This window comes from Artibeus jamaicensis, unplaced genomic scaffold, assembly GCF_021234435.1.
Source record: "Artibeus jamaicensis isolate MK-2021 breed Jamaican fruit bat unplaced genomic scaffold, CSHL_Jam_final scaffold_660, whole genome shotgun sequence".
Lineage (NCBI taxonomy): Eukaryota > Metazoa > Chordata > Mammalia > Chiroptera > Phyllostomidae > Artibeus > Artibeus jamaicensis.
The window spans coordinates 1,460,860-1,477,651 of record NW_026522052.1 but is presented as its reverse complement, the minus strand read 5'-3'; the positions used below and the strand labels follow the sequence as shown (position 1 = coordinate 1,477,651).

At 43.9% G+C, this 16,792-nt stretch overlaps 1 protein-coding gene across 2 annotated transcripts in view; it reads left to right on the top strand.

The window, feature by feature from the left end:
• Positions 1-15,103, top strand: part of VWA5A (von Willebrand factor A domain containing 5A) — a 35,734-nt gene extending 20,631 nt beyond the window's left edge. For both annotated transcript variants that reach the window (XM_037133956.2, XM_053659443.1), the window contains 6 exons: positions 123-223; positions 687-937; positions 3,867-3,995; positions 5,666-5,796; positions 9,549-9,675; positions 10,197-15,103. In XM_037133956.2, coding sequence (XP_036989851.2) covers positions 123-223; positions 687-937; positions 3,867-3,995; positions 5,666-5,796; positions 9,549-9,675; positions 10,197-10,276 — 819 coding nt within the window. In that variant the 3' untranslated portion in view covers positions 10,277-15,103. The remainder of the gene's footprint in view (positions 1-122; positions 224-686; positions 938-3,866; positions 3,996-5,665; positions 5,797-9,548; positions 9,676-10,196) is intronic.
• The last annotated feature ends 1,689 nt before the right edge of the window (positions 15,104-16,792 follow it).

The window sequence follows — 16,792 nt, the reverse complement described above, 5'->3', positions numbered from 1 at the left end:
TCCTGCACCACCTGGTTTCCAGTCAGAAGTGTTAATGTGTGGGGTTGGGGAGCTGCCCCAGTTTGGACTTTTCTCTTGGTGCTATCTTCCCTTCCATCATTTCTACTCTTCTCTAATTCTAGCCAGCAGAGGCAACAGGAGAAGTTTGCCTCAAGTACACCCTCCAGAGCAAGAATTTTGAGAATAAAGTGACATTTTCTCTACAACCCAAGTTTGATGCCAAGTGAGATTTTTAGTTTTCCCTCCCTCCCTCCCCTCCCTCCCCTCCCCTCCCCTCCCCTCCCTCCCTCCCCTCCCCTCCCCTCCCCTCCCTCCCCTCCCCTCCCTCCCTCCCCTCCCCCTCCCCTCCCCTCCCCCCCTCCCCTCCCCTCCCCTCCCCTCCCCTCCCCTCCCTCCCCTCCCCTCCCCTCCCCTCCCCTCCCCTCCCCTCCCCTCCCCTCCCCCTCCCCTCCCCTCCCCTCTGTTTCTCTTCCTTTCCCTCCCTTCTCGTCTTTGCCATTTTGGTGGGTTGGTTTCCTGCTCTTAATTTTGGGCTCGATTATTTCCCTAAAACCACTTTTCCTTTTTAAGCCACTCAGATTTTTTCTCTCCCCATCTGATTTTTCCTCCTGGGCCATCCCTGATTTCTGAGGCTCTGAGGGGGCGTGCATGCTTTCCCCTGTGTCACAGGAATTGTTCTCTTTCAGCCTTACCATCCACCGCCTTGCTGCCAAGTCCTTTCTCCAGACCAAGGACATGGGCTATGGGGAGACTCCAGCAAACCATAAGAAAGACGTGCTGAAAGTGAGCCTGGAGTGCGGGGTGATAAGCTCCCACACGGCTTTCATTGCTGTCAACAAGGATCTCGAAAAGCCAGTTCAGGGACCCCTGGTCCAACGTGACATTCCAAGGCCAGTGCTGTTTTATGGTTCTCCAAAGTTATGCTCTCCTGCAGTTGGTGAGTTTTATTCTATTTAAACTCATATTAAACAAGAGGCCCTGGATGTCTGGATACATCAATTAAAGTAAATGCCTATGAAAGGTCTTTTCCCCCCTCTTATCTCTCCACATCTTAGATTTCAGACTGGTGTCAAACTTTTCTGTCCTACAAACCTAGAAAATATCCCATTAGCAAGAAAATTTATAGCAATCCAAGGGGAAAAATGAGGAAAATTTAACAAAAGCACACATAAACACTGAGCGTTCAGACTTAAACACTGTCTATATCTGAAGCTGATCAATTGTATTGATGATTAGATGATTAAGGATTACACAGGTGGCCGAGGAACAATCTGGCAGTGTTTGGACAGGGCTGCTGACTGCTGAAACTGTCTCAGCCATAAGCCGTCTAGGCAACAGTTAAAGTCCTCAGGGCGCATGTGATTATTCAGAGGGGGCAGGTGTAAAATGAGATGAAAAGGGGGATAAGATTGGCACACTGAAGAATATCTAAGGATAGATTCCCCAAGCCATGTGAAAAAGGAATAAAGTAGGAAGAAAAGAAATGAGTGCAGAGGAGTCACAATAAAACTGGGAGGGCTAGGGAGGCTGTGGGGCAGGGAAGAGGGATAGAGCCAAAAAATAAAAAACAGCAGGGAAGAACTCATGGACATGGACAATAGTATGGTGATTGCTAGAAGGATTGAGGTGGGTGGAGGTGGCAGAAGTTATAGGGGGGGATAAATGTTAATGGAAAAAAAACCCTAAAAAACCCAAAAAGAGTATATTGTATTAATATCAAAGAAAGCCTTGCTAATCTAATGAAGAACAGTTCCACTGGTGTAGATGAGGAAAGAATCTATATTTACAATGTTAAAGAGCAAATGAGAGGTGGGAAATGAGAAGCAGCTTGTACATGAGCTTTTTATAAATGTCAAAAAGGGGAAGGAATAAAGAGTGATACCTATAAAAGAAGTTGTTGAGTTGTTGTGTGTGTGTGTGTGTGTGTGTGTGTGTGTTACACCTCTTTATGATTTCAGAATGGAAGGGATTTGAGAATGTTATAATGCTAACAGGGAAATGCCCCTGGAGAGGCTTGAAAACACTGGGTTTGGGGAGGGTAATGAATTGGAAGGGTGTTTGAGGAAGCGAGGGTGGATGGGATCTAGAACAGCAGAGGAGGGGTTAGTGTTTAACAGGACAAGTGTTAGGACATTCTTCCCTTATTGCCAGGATGTGGAAGAAAAGGGATGGAATTAGATTTCAGTTCAGAGGCTGAGAGGCAAGCTTTTGGAGTTTCTGTCTGATCGTTTTCTGTTATGTTAGTGAGAGACAGCAAGATTAGCTAATGAGTGTGAGACTGGAGTTGCAGAGCAGAGAATTCGAGCTAAGGGTTGGAAATAGCCCTGTGGCAATCCGGGGAGTGAAATGCTCAGGGAGAAATAGAGTATTTGTCAAGGAATGTTGAAGGTCTGGTTTAGTTTTGCTACACTGACTTTTTCAGCGGCACTAGACAACTAAAGGAAGTCCATTTATGTGATTCGGTTCATCAGTGTGCGACAGCTTTGGTATAAGAATGAAGAGAGTAGAGTGTTGGCGTAATTCTGAGGTTGGGTTTTGGCAATGGATGTGATAAAAAGGAAGTTAGGGACATGAAGTTGAAGATAGTAATAAGAGAGTTGAAGAGTGCTGAACCTAAGATTTAGGCTGAATGGCAAAGAGTAAAGATACAAGGAAATTTCTATGTAGCAAAAAACAGAGGAGACAAAGACTTAAAGGTCCAGATGAAATCAAAGGCCAGGTAAAATAAAAATCTGTGAGTTAGAAAGCTGGAAAAATTAGATATCATATTTTAAAAGTAGAGTTCTTTTTAATTATTTTTTTACAGTGGGAACTGTTTGATAACCGGATACTGGCTTGGAGGGATTGGCTGGAGTAGAATGCAGGCTGAAGCCCTTTGGTTTGAGGAAGACAAGAGGCTTTGAATTTTCATATCAGATGGGTTATCTACATGGATCCATGATCTCTCAAGGTGATGGCAGGCTTTGCCCTGAAGTGAAAGTCTTTGACCTGGTTTTCAGATACTTTAGTGAATGATGGGAAGGGCCAGAGAGGTTGGAGGTTGACAGCAGTGAGGATGTGAGGAAGGTAAATCCAGGTGAGGATGAAGAGGAATGATATGGATGTGGCAATTGGGACTGAAGAGGTTGCTAACTGCACTGACCCCACCTCTCAAACCTGGCTGCTTGGAGTAGCTACCTGGAACATCCACCATTTCAGAAGGAGAGAGGGAGAAGAGGTCTTTAGAAGGAGCATGTAGTTTTAAGTGACATAGTTGGAGGAAGCCTGCTATACTGAAAGTAAAGATGAATAAAAGGCCATTGTCATGTATTGAAATGGGCAGGTGTGTGCAGGGTCTGGGTTTGCAAGAGAAGAAAAACTGCACAATAAAGAAGGTAACTGAGCCCTGGCTGGTGTGGCTCGATGCTTGAGCACCGGCCTACAAATCAAAGGGTTGCTGGTTTGATTCTCAGTCAGAGCACATACTTGGGTTGAGGGCCAGGTTCCCAGTAGGGGACACATGAGAGGTAACCACACATTGATGTTTCCCTCTCTTTCTCTCTTCCCCTGTCTAAAATATAAAATAAATAAAATATTAAAAGAAAAAAAAAGAAAGCAACCGAGGCCAACATTGGGTAGGACATACTTGAACGTGTCTCAAATTATCAAAGGCCCCTGGTGTGGGTGTGTGCCGGGGTTTCTCAGGTCATACAAAGGACTCTTCCCCCTCCCGTCTGCCTGCTGAGGGCTTTTTTCAACTTAAGCACATCATGCTGGAAGAATGGTTACGACCCCCCTCCGTCCATGATTCACAAGAGCCTGGGTCCTGTTGGTGTGCATCTTTCCAGGGGCCTTTTCTCACCAATGTTTTTCTTTCACACACACAGGACTAGACAGTGCCCGAGTCGGTAAATGCAGACTGAAGGGTAAAGCCATGTCTCCCAAAGCGGCCTCCCCTCAGAAGAGAAAGCCTTGCTCTTTCGCATTGAGGACTAGCGTGGGAAGCCCCAGCACAGGTGAGGCGGGCCTCAGGTCCCTTCCGATCCATAGGGACTGCGGAACTAATCCTGGTCGCTCTGCTGTCTCGTGGCTCTCTCTCCCGGGGAGGTGATCTCTTTGAAAAGTGTTAGGCAGACGATAAAATTTGTTTAGTCCCTGTACTTGCCAGGGTCAGCCCCGCTTCAGTGGTGTACAGTATAGGACACTGAAACCTGCTCCAGTGTCCTTCGAGAAGAGCCTGAAACTTACCCCCTTTGCCATCTCAGCTCGAAAACCGTCCCTACTGGCCGGGGCCCTCTTCCTGCAGAGCTGGGCTGCCACCCTGTCTGGGCCCCCAGCTGCATTAGTCATTTTTTTAGAAGTTGGATTTGAAGACAGATTTCTCTAACGATGTCTGACGACTTTCTGTCACCAAAGAGTGTTCCTTCGTCATTTCATTGCCTTGTGTTCCCAGCAGCTAGGCTTCTCATGTACCTGACACATCAAGTCAGAGTACATTTCGCTACTAAGCAGTGCCTATTCTACTTAAACAGGTGTACAGGCAACTTCCGTCTCATTGCTCCAATTTTCATAGCTAGGGTTTATGGCATGTAATTGTTTAATTGTTTAACATCTTTGACACACTATGTATTCATTCTTCTTAGGCTTCTATAAAGAGAGGGCTTTGAGGTCTAGGGTGAATTCTGATGTCTGTACTAGCAGTTCCTGTGGGGTTTTAGGAAAATCAATTCACTTTTTAGAGCCTTGGTTGCTGCCGTACTGTTCATCTCCCAGGCTTGTCATGAGAACCTTCTCGATGTTGTCTGGGGAGCAGATTCTCAATCTACATTGGTTTCCTGCGCTGTCCTACCTCCACTCTAGCTTTCTCTCCTAAGGATCCTCTTATTAAAGCAGAAAGAAAAGTTCCCCAGTGGCATCTTGCTGGTTTTTGTAAATTAGTTGGCAACTACTATTTATAGGGAGCTGTTTATGGGCCTTCCAGGTCCTTTCCCTTTTTTCTTGTGAATCAGGCGTTACTGCCTTCAGTTTACAGAGCAGGATGAGATCCCTGTGGGTTAAATGGCTATTAGATTTTGTGTGTTAGCAGAACTGAGATGCAAACTCAGACTTTGGAAATCCAGAGCCTTAGCTTTGCTTTCCCATTAGAGTAGATCTGTTTCTCTTGCCTACTAATTTTTAAGTTTCTCTAAGTGTATCATCCCATATAGCCAGATGTGAGATACTTTCTATGAAAATTTTGTGGTTTTGAAGCAGGTGTACCACCATGCTTAGACCCTAGACTATTCTTTGAGGTGGACGACTAACTGCTTCCTTTATATCTGCTTTCTTTTGAAATTTTTGATAATTAAAATTCAAGCTTTGCTTGCCTAGAATTTTTAAAATATGCCTAACATTTTAAGGGTTATTTAAATAAGACTGGATAAGACTTTAAACAGCACCATCTTGAGGACCCTTTAGTTCCCCATAACCTTCTCTTGTTGCTGAGTTTTTAAGTGCAGTGCAGCCCCAGGGCAGCCTTATCCTGTCCCAGAGAGTGCATGTCCCCCGGGGAAGGAAGAAATGGGGTCCTGGTGGGGTCTGCAGAGCTCCGCGCGCTCTACATTCTGAGCTCAGACCGCTCTCTCAAGTATGCTGCAGGTGAGAAGCTTCTGAATTTCTCATCCTCTTTCATTTTTCCTTCCCAAAGTCTCTGAAGATAATAATCTTCTACAGCTGATTTCCCTCCAAAAGGCAGATGGTTCCTGGGATCTGAATGAAGGTCTGGCCAAGATCCTAGGTATGAGTGTGGAGGATATACTGGCTGCATTTCCTGCCAAGGTGAGATTTAGAGAACAGAAGAGTGTGTATATACTTGAGTGGTTGGAGTCACTAAAAGAGAATGGGGGTGAACTGTGAGTCACCTGAGGAAGGAAGTATAGAAGGCCATAGACTAAATAAATTTCTAATAAGTAGAGGTTGAAGGTTTTTTTTGGGTGGGTTAGAACATAAAGAACAAGGGACTAATTAGTGGTCTAGCTAGTAGGAGTTGATGGATAACAAAAGGAAAGCAAAATTCTCTTCTACTTTAATTAATTCCCTGCCAAGCATCTTAATTATAATAACAACTGTTCATTGAGCATTTACTCTGTGCAAAGCACTGTGCTAAGCACTTAATATTCATATTACTTATTCATCAAAGCAATTAAGTATAATAAATCTTATTCATGTTGCTGTTTGTAGATGAAGAAACTGAAGCCCAGAGACATGTAATAATTTGTTTGAGTTACCTAACCAGTTAGCAGCAGAGTTAGGTTTAGTTCTGGGACTGTCTATCTTCAGAACCCACATTATTGCTCCTGTTCTTACTAAAGGAAGTGGTCCAGAAATTAGCAGAATTTTACTGAAGTTCAGAAAGGTGAAGTATTAATAGGGATGACCTAAATATTTCAAATGTATTCAAGTCTGCTGAGAGGGACAAATTATGCTCCTGGATGTCCAGGTAACTTACTAAATCTTCTAATTGTGATGTTAAATAGAAGGCAAATGCTGAAAGCCTAAAAAGGACAAGTGTCGTTTTGAATTGGCAAATGCGGAAGGTGATTAAAAAAACTTCAGGTGTCCTATAACTATAATATCCAACACAGTGTCTACTAGTCAGATGTGGCTATTAAGCCCTTAAAATAGGGTAAATGCAAATGAGGAACTAAATTTTTAATTGAATTGAGGTGTGCTATAATTGTGAAATACGTTCTCATTTTAGAGACTTAATATAAAAAAGAATGTAAAATACTTCATCAGTAATTATTTTTATATTGATCACATGTTAAGATGATATTTTAAGCCCTATCTGGGTAGCTCGGTTGGTTAGAACATTGTCCCCATATGTCAAGGTTACAGGTCTGATTCCTGGTCAGACCACGTATGAGAATCAAGCAAAAATACATAGATAACTGGCACAACAAATTAATGTCTCTTCCTCCCTCCCTCCCTCCTTCCCTCCCTTTCTCCCTCTCTAAAAAAAGTTCGATCAATCAAAAATATTTTAAATATATTAAGTTAAATAAAATATATTAATAAAATAATTGTACCTTTTTATCTTTACATTTTTACATTGGCTACTAGTATACTTAAAATTATATGTGCATCTAGCACTATATTTCTATTGAAAAACACTCTTCTAAAACAGATAATTAAGAAGGATAATATTAAGCAAGTATACATTTGATTAATAATATAGTTATTTTACAAACAATTAAATGAAGATATTAAGGATCATGAAGCTCTAACTTGGTTTCATTGAGAACAAAGCATATTAGACTAACATTTCCTTCTCCGGCGTGGGAACTTGGCCAATAAATCAAGGGAATCAAGAGCCTCAGCCCCGGCCCCGACTGGAGTGACTCTGGTTTGGGCATCATCCCACAAAGCAAAAGGTTGCGGTTCAATTTCCTGTCAGGGCACGTGCCTGTGTTGTGGGTTTGGTCCCCAGTCAGGGTGGATATGAGAGGCAACCGACTGATGTTTCTTTCTCACATCAGTGTTTCTCTTCTCTTTCTCCTTCCCTTCCCCTCTCTCCAGAAATAAATAAAATCTTTAAAATAAGGAAAGGGCCCTGGTGTATCTGAATTTCAGTAAGGTATTTGATTATTCCTTTAAAAAAAATATTTTAAGTAGTTATATTTTTTTTTTTATTATTTTTTACTTTTTTGCATTTATGTAATATGTTATTATTAAAAGATAATACATATATGTCTTTATGCATTGGTACTCTTATTTTTGTAATTTATATTTCTTTTTTGTAAATTATATATTTTTTCTTATTTATTGTGTTACAACTGTCCCAGGTTTTCCCCCTTTTCCCTCCTCTGCCCAGGCCCCCCTCCCGCTCCCACAGCTGATCTCCACACCGTTGTCCATGTCCATGGGTCATTCCTACATGTTCTTTGACTAGTCCCTCCCCTTCCTTCCAGCGTTCCCTTCCCCTTGTCCTCTGGCAGCTGTCTGTCTCTTGCACGTTTCCGTGCTTGTGGTTCTATTTTGTTCGTTAGTTTATTTTGTTCAATAGAGTCCTCTTATAAGTGAGATCATATGGTGTTTGTCTTTCACCGACTGGTTTATTTCACTCAGCATAATATTCTCCAGTTCCACCTGGAATTGTCACTTTAAAGGGTAGGGAGTCCTTAATGATGAGTATATAGACTAATTACAAACTAGTTGAAAACCTATTACTGAATAGTGAATTTATTCAACTTGAAACCAATGTTTAGATCCACCAGGCTCTGAACTCTCTGGAGGTCCATGTTTTCCATGAACTTTAGATAGACGTGTGGACCAATGCTTTCCTATTTGTGTGTGACCAAACTGAGAGATAGAGTATTACACAAGAAAACCAGGATCCCCCAAAGCTTGAACAATGGCTTGAATTAAAAAAAATTAGCAGAAACAAACATACTGTTTTTCATTCTAAATTCTCAACTCTACAGATATAGAATAGGTGCAAAGTGACTTCATAGCTGCTGCACGTGAAAATTGGAGATCTTAGACAACTACAAACATGTTGAGGGCAACAGAATTGTCATAAAAGCTATGTGTATTATACCATTTGGGGCTGGAGTCACAGAATTTTATAAGTACATGCACCTCCAGATGTGACCATTTAAAGAGATATACTTTAGAAATCACTGTGTTTGTTTCTAGGCTAGGAGAACGAATATGGGGATTCTTATTGCTTTGACATAAATCTTCTTAAAAGAGAATGAAAGGAGCTGAGAATTTTGATGTGAAACAAGACTACTCAGAGGACATGATAGCTGTTTGCAAATTTTAAAGGTCATGATAAAAGAGGATCTGTTGTCTCTAAACATTGAAATTGTGGGGTCGTGGGTGAAAACTCGCAGGAACCTGTTTTCTGTTTTTATGCATGAGACTTTCTGTTGAGTTTTATGAGCAATGTGACTTAAACCAGAATATTTGGCCTCTGGTCCCACCTCCATCATGTTTTAGAGGGCAAGCTTTGGGCAAATCATTTCACTTTGGAATGAATCAGTTCTCTCTCTTAAACATTTGTGATTCCTCGTTTTTTGTTTTGGTGAGAGTTCAAATAAAAACATCCTGAAGATGCTTCAGAAAATATAAAGCAACTGTACAGCTGTGCTTTTTTTTCTTTTTCAGTCCTCACCTGAGGATCCATTTTAGTGGGGGCCAGAAGAGAAACATTAATTGGTTGCCTCCCATACATGCCCTGTCTGGGAATTGAACCTGCAACCTTTTGGTGTATGGGGTGTCGCTCTAACCAACTGAGCCACCCAGCCAGGGCTGCATGTGTTTCTTTGATCACAGATGGCTAATTCTCATTAGGGGTATGTTCAGGAGTTTCAAGCACTGTCCTCGTGGTTACACTGGCTTTAAAATTTAAGATCTTTGTATCCTAAGATGCAATGTATCCTTGCCCTGAGGTTTATGGCCTGGAATTATGCCTTGCAAGTCATAAATAAGGTTTAGGGAGACCAGGTAGTCTCATTTAGTAGCAGTGTGGGGGCATTGGTAAGTGAGGAGGGAGTGGGGGCTTCAGGGAAGTCTGCTTGTTGCAGGGTGTGGATCCCTCAGGCTGGGCCACAGTCCTGGCAGTGATCTGGCTCCATGACAACTATAAGGATCTGAAATGTGAGTGGGAACTTCTGGAAAGGAAAGCTGTGACTTGGATTCACGTCCATGCAGGTAGGAACTTAATCCTCAGTCCCCATGTTCTTCCCTCCTTAGGAAGCTGGGCATCTTCCCAGACAGGGAGCCTCCAGGCCTTAAAGAGTGTGCCCAGGAGAGAAACACCATTGTCCATCCCCCTGACTATCCTGGTCGAGGCTTTTTCTGGTCTCCCAGCTAGTTGTGCCCCTTGGCAGGAGGAGGGTGCAGTGTGACACTGGGGGTGGTGGGGAGGTATGTGAAGAGGGAAAGGGCTGTGGATGGGGAGTGTGAATTGTGAAAAGGACATGGAGTGGCATTTACTCCCCTCACTAGGTCAGTACTGTGCTGAGTGTGAGACTGCACTCCTGAGAGTTTACTGTCTCACGGCTGACTGTTTCTGGGCCAGACAGAAGTCTAGGTGACCGGAAGCCAGGGGTACTGCAGAGAGTCAAAAGCAGGGCTTGAGTGATGAGCAGGGAGGTTAGAGGGGACTGGGGGAAAGGCATGCATCTCATCATTGCCCCTCAGCTCTCGTTTTCTTTTTCTCTTCTTAATAGGCTCCATCCAGCATGTGCTCATTGAAGCTGCTACTGCTCTTCTGAGATCCTCTGTTGATCCAGCTGTCTTTTCCCCCTGAGGATACCAACCAGAAGAACAAGTGCCTCCTTTTCTGCCTCTCTTATGCTCATGTCCTTTCCTTTACCATTTTTTTTCTGCTGTCATGAAGCTGTTTCTTGTCATAAAAGTAAAGGGTGCCCAGCCCACATTGCCTCTGTGTCCCAGGTTCCCTATGGATGTCATTCTCCTTTCCCCAGCACATGTCCTCAGAGTGACAACATGAAAAACAGGTAGCAGGGACTCCAGACTAAAGGTTGACGTTAGGAAACATTGATGTTAGTAAATGCCTGAATCGGAAAGTTCTTTATCATTTTTGTCTATTTGCTTTTGATTTTATGAACTGATGTAACAAGACTGGTGAACTATACAGGTTTCTATTCTTAGATACAATGAAGGGTTGGAGGGAGGTTGAAAGCCGACACTGGGATTTATAACCTCAGGATGATAGAGAGAGCTGCAAGGGTCCGCTGTGAGAGTGGGCACTGTTGGTGAACTTCTAGATGAATTCTGCTTGGGCTTTACTAGCCTTTACTGCATGCCTAAGGGTTGAGTCATACCTGTTGGAGATGATGTTCTGGATTAGGAAACTGATGTGGACTCTGGCCAGCGAGGTCTGTGTGTTGTGGCTGTGACAAACAAATTCACATGGTCTGCAGAAGTCCTGTGGAGAAAAAGGGATGGCATGGCCACTCTCTAAGTGAGAGAGTGCCCCAACACTTGACTGGACAGGCTTTTATTGCTTTTCTGGGCACATTACATCGAGGATAGTCCTCATTTACTATGCACAGGTTTGCTTTAGGTGGTTACCCTTTACTGATAATGAAAGAAAAAAAATGTTGCTAATTAATTACTTCAAAGAAAACGATGTTTCAGATGCAACGAGAAAAGTGGTTGAATTGGTTACACTACATTCCATACTTGGGAGGTTTAGCACAGACTTTAGGAAGTTATTTTAAAGATATGCAGTAAACATTTTCTGCCTCAATTCAGGGTGTGGGGGTTTTAGCAAAAAGCAAGCCTCAAAGCTGCCTATTACAATGCAGGCCTGATTCCCCATCGGAACACCAATCTGTGGGCTCTGCTCCTATGTGCCTGCTGGCTCCCCGCCAGGTTTTCAATTCAGGGTCTGGGCTACATTTGCCATACCACTTGGATAGGTTCCCTACATTTCCCTTCTTGTTTTTAGTTAGGACCACTATAGATCCCACAAAGCTTGCTACTTGCTGGTCTCTCACAGGACCCTGGGAAAAAAATTGCAAATGCAGCAAAGTACACAGAGCATTATTATAATCAGTAAGCAACCAATGGCTCCAAAGACCCATGCTCTCAGGCTAAGTCCATGAAACCATTTTTTTTGGATTTAGCCACTGAGATTGTCATGGAGGGCTTGAAAAACTCTTGCTTAGTCAAGCATTGAATGTCCTGCAGCTGCTGACGTAATTCTAACTGCAATTTATCAATTTGTCTTTTTAAATTGGTAGAAAAATTCCCTCTTAGATGATGTTGAATATCGCTCCAGGAGTACTGCTGGGATTCTACTAGAGCAGAGTGACGCACAGCTTGGAGAAGTCTGGATCAGGAGAGTCCAATGGGGTAGAGGTGGGTCGCTGCCGGGAAGCCTTTTCTATGATATGGCTTCACCCTCTTTGCCAGAAGCTCCAAAGGTCCTTCTGGGGAGGAGGCACAAGCAACCCTCTTCCCCAAGTTAATAGTTCAACTGGGCCTTCCCATCTTCCTTCCCCTAATGGGTCTTTGTACAAGACCAAGGGGTGTGGGCCTGCAGGCATGTTTTGCACAAGGTGTTTGCCTATGGGTGACTTTAAATTATCACAAGTTAAAAAAATTGTATGTATATATTGCCAGCATGATTAAATTCCTGGGGGATATTACCTGACTCCCCCTTTTTAGTTTGTTTAATAATATTTTAAAGGTTTGGTGAGCTCTTTCAACAATTGCTTGACTCATAGGATTATAGGGGATTCCTGTTTTATGCCAAATTCCCCATTTTTCTAAGAAAGCCTGAGTGGTTTGTATAATATATCCCAGGCCATTATTAGTCTTGATTTCTTGTGGACGGCCTAAGTGACTGAAGGCCTCCAGCTCTAACATTCTCTGCTAATTCCCCAGTGAGGGGAGGGGCCTGTGGAGCACTTGAGTTAGTGTCTGCTGGGAAAGACAGGCCCTCTGCTGTTTCTGTAAGCTGCAGTGAGTTTGAGCAGCGAGTTAATTACTGTACTGTTCTCAGGACCTGGTAGTTCCTAGGTCCAGGATTAACATCTGATTGCCAAATCATCTGAGGTTGTAACCCTCCAGGGCTAACACTCAGAGTAGGGTGATTTCCATTCCTCACTGAATGAGGAGGTCCCTGCCCCAGATATTAAGTGGGGCATGAAAGATGTAAGGCTGAATTCATTCAACTTGCCCATTTGGACCAAAACATTTAAGAGACTGCACACTTTTTCAGGGTTGAGAAATGCCCCCATTCCAGTTATAGAAATATAAATAAAATAGAAATCTCTTTTTCAAAACTAAGCACGCTGGTAGCTACCCAAAGCATGGGGGCTGTTGTCTCTTACCTCGAGGATGGCCTAGCTGGAACTCCCCTTTGTGACGTGCTGCCTGCGCCAGTTCTAAGTCTGCTGCTAGGTGCCTGGCTGAGGTGAGGCACAGTGTGGAACTCCTGCCCTGGGGCAGATCCAGACTGCAGCCACTGGGTAGAGAAGAGGTTGCTCCTGTGCACGCACAGGGAGGAGGGGGCCCAAGGGGGACCAACGCTCTCTCTGCCACTGCCGGTCCTTGACAGAGAGACCCCGCCCCCCTTGCTGTGAGTGCCCGCACACTTGCACCATGGCTGGGCTCACCAGACCGAGCCGTGATGCCCACTGCAGCTGGGGGGACCTATGGGAAGGGTCTGGCTGGGATGCATCGGTCCCTTCTCTTTTTGTCTGTTTTCCTGATTATGAGAGCTTCTCTGCCCTTTTCCCTATATTTCTAAATCTAAAGATCCCTTATCTGGGAGACATCCAGCAGCCTTAAAAAGTTGCTGAATTAACCAAAAACCTTGCTTCTGTTCATTAGAGAGAGCCTGTTCCCTTGGTAGAGGATTCATAGAAACTGTTAAAGAAATTTTTTTAACAAATAAAAGAACCTTTTCTGAAATTCCTTCCACTGCCTGTGCTGAACTCTAGCTAGTTAGCTATTGGGGAATATAGTGTGGTGGGTCAAAATGTGCTGTTGGTGAAAGACAGTCAGGGAGGGGTACTGGGCATTCCAGGCTAACCCCACTTACAGGTTTTGGTTCTTCTCCAAGCGTTTAGGGCTGCAAGGGGGGCTCAAAGCGCTAGATGACCAGACTTTATATTGTGCTTCCCCGGGTGACCCAGAAGTTAGATTAAGTTGTTTTGGAGGTCCGTATAAGGCCCCTGCACATCTTGGGAATTGATCCCAGACACCCTCGCAAGGTTCTGACTTGTGGGAACACCCGATTTCTGGAGCGGAGGGGAGGAAGTGCCTTTTGTCTTCGGAGCTTGGCGAATGCCAGATGCTCTCATACAAAACCTGGGACTAACACTAAACTCTTCTGGAAAGCAGTCTTCAGAATCTGAAGATCATGAGTTGAAACCAAAACACTCATTCACTATCTGCTTTTCCTTATGCAGGTGTAGGGAGGGAAAAGGCAAAATCAAAAGGACTGCAAGAGGCGGCTTGAAAGAATTTGCTGAGATGCTTGTAAATAGCCCTGTAACTAGTTGTTTTTAAAGCTGATTAAAGGGGAGGTCTTTGCTCTTTCTCCCAAGCCCAGACCTATGAAATGCAGCAGATACTTGGGCGAGAGAGCAAGGCTCCTGCTTACTAAAGAGGGTGCAGATGTAAAGCATCCACAAAAGTGGTCAACCTTGGGAGAAATCCCTTTTTTCTCTGAAATCCAACACACCCTATGACCTAAATGAAAAGTACTCAGTGTCATCTGCCCTTACCTGGGCTGAAGCATGCACTCCAAGTTGGTGTGTTGTCCACAACTGCAGCTTGTAGCCCTGGGTGTCTGTTCCTGGGCGCCGGATGATGCGGACTCCAGGCCATGGGGTCTGTGTTGTGGCTTGACGAACAAATTCACATGGACTGCAAAAGTCCTGTGGAGAAAAAGGGATGGCATGGCTGCTCTCTAAGTGAGAGAGGGCCCCAACCCCTGCCTGGACAGGCTTTTATTGCTTTTCTGGGTACATTACATCGAGGATGATCCTCATTTACTATGCTCAGGTTTGCTTTAGGAGAGAATGCCACTAATTACTTCAAAGAGAAGGGTGTTGCAGACCAAGGGGAAAAGTGGTTGAACCGGTTACTTTCCATACTGGGGAGGTTTAGCACATACTTTAGGAAGTTACAGTAAACATTTTCTACCTCAATTCAGGGTGTGAGAGTTTTAGAAAAAGGCAAGCCTCAAAGCAGCCTAGGTACAGTGCAGGCCTGATTCCCCACGGGAACACTGATCTGTGGGCTCAACTCCTGTGTGCTGCATGTCTCCCTGCCAGTTTTCCAATTCAGGGTCTGGGCTACATCTGCTATGACACTCTGATAGGTTCCCTATAGAAAACATTTCAGTAAGAGGATGATAATGGAATCTGGTCCTAGTGTGGACCCATGAAGTCTCTAGTCAGGCTGTGATCTGGTATACTAAAAAAGCAGCTTTAATGACAGCTTTGCCCAAGAACTGAATCACTCATGCTAAGAGAACAAAAGGAGCTAATTCTGTCCCACATGCTCTATTTCAATGGAAATGACCCTACTTGATGCATTGTTTCCTAAAATACTGTAATGTCAATAATAAAACAACGATCTCTACACCATACTTTGTTGTATCTGATTTTTTTATGTTTTCGTCATTGAATCTGTGTTGGTTTTTGAATTCCTTTTGTTCCCTCCCAATTTTTCTGATGCCTCCACTCTTCACATTGAGTTCTGTCCTCATATCTTGTGTTGTAGGTTCTTTTCCTGTCTTATATGAAGTAGATAAAGGGCCCTACATAGAAATACACCATTATAATTCGGACCATACACGTAAATGGTTATGGGATAATAAACAAATGATTCAATGCCTTAGGAACTTCGTGTCTCCATCTGTGAAACTGACTGAGTGAATTAGAACTCTCGTGACTTCACCTGAACACATGAGAACTCCGACAGGACCTTGATATCTGTTCACTAAGGTAGAGCATTGCCAAGGTCTGAGTTCCATGAAATTGCGGACTAAACTCATATTAGGAAGATTGGCCTGGCTTTCATGGTGGAGGCTGATCTCCCTGGACTTTCTTCCTAGTTTGCCTGCAGCTGAGAGTAGCCTGTGTAGGTAGGGCTTGTTAGAAAGGCAGGCTCTCAGGCAACCACAAGAACTACTGTGTTAAAGTGTTAGCTTTAACAAAGTCTCCAGGTGATGTATGTGCCCATTAGAGTTGAAGTGAAGACTTTTCATGAAATAGGCTGTATCTAAGTCTACCACACTGATAGGCCACACTGATGTAATGACAAGAGACATTTTCTTAAGGACCATGAAATATGTAGAACTACCCTCTGCCCACAAAAAATAGCCCTTTACATTTACTGTTCAGAGCAAGTATTATTACATTGTTTACCTCTTCTTTCCTCACCCTTCAGCTTCCAGACTGAGCTTGGGTTTGGGAATTTCTAAACCAAAAAACAAAACCAACAAAACCCAAGAAAACCAGTGTTCTGTCTTCTATGTCATGCAGAATCAATGAGAGGTTTTTAAAGAAAAGGCTTTATCTTTTAGATGGAGGGGAAGAGAAGGAGAAAGAGGGAAGAGAAACATCAATGTGTGGTTGTCCCTTGCACACCTCCAACTGGGGACCTGGCCTGCAATCCCCCAGGCCCGTGCCCTGGCTGGGAATCAAACCACCGACCCTCTGGTTTACAGGCCCACACTCAATCCACTGAGCTACACCAGCCAGGGCTCAACTACAGTTCTAAAGTCACATGGTTTCAGTTTTCCATTTGAGCTCTTATGTTGTAAAATCTACCAACTGTAAATTTCTCGAACAAGTGGATTATGTAAACAAGTGTCACCTAATCAACAGACATGTTTATTGAAGGCCACTTTCAGGGCTTGGTGCCTCACCTGTTAAGGAAATATGAAGGAACACTTGTGCTTTCTGAAACCACTGTAATTGTCTGCACAAGGAGCCCAAGGGAGGAGCTGTTTCATCTCTCCCATTGGCTGTCCTCACCCTGCAGTGGTTTCCTGGCTACCCCAGCCTTCACTACTAGGAGAACTTCAGGTAGCATTGCCTCTGGGTCCACCTGCCCAGACTGAGCCCCCTCCCCTGCTTCCAGGTCAGGGCACCATGTTCTACATACACCTGGGAATGAAACCCATTGCCTGTCTTCCCCAATTCCAACCCAGCCACGCTCTGAAACACGTAGCAGGTACTGTTCCTCTCCCAAGTCCCAGCCATTGCTTTCTTACAAACAGTCCATCTGTTTGAAGATTCTGATTGTCCAGACAAAAACCAAGAAAAAAGCC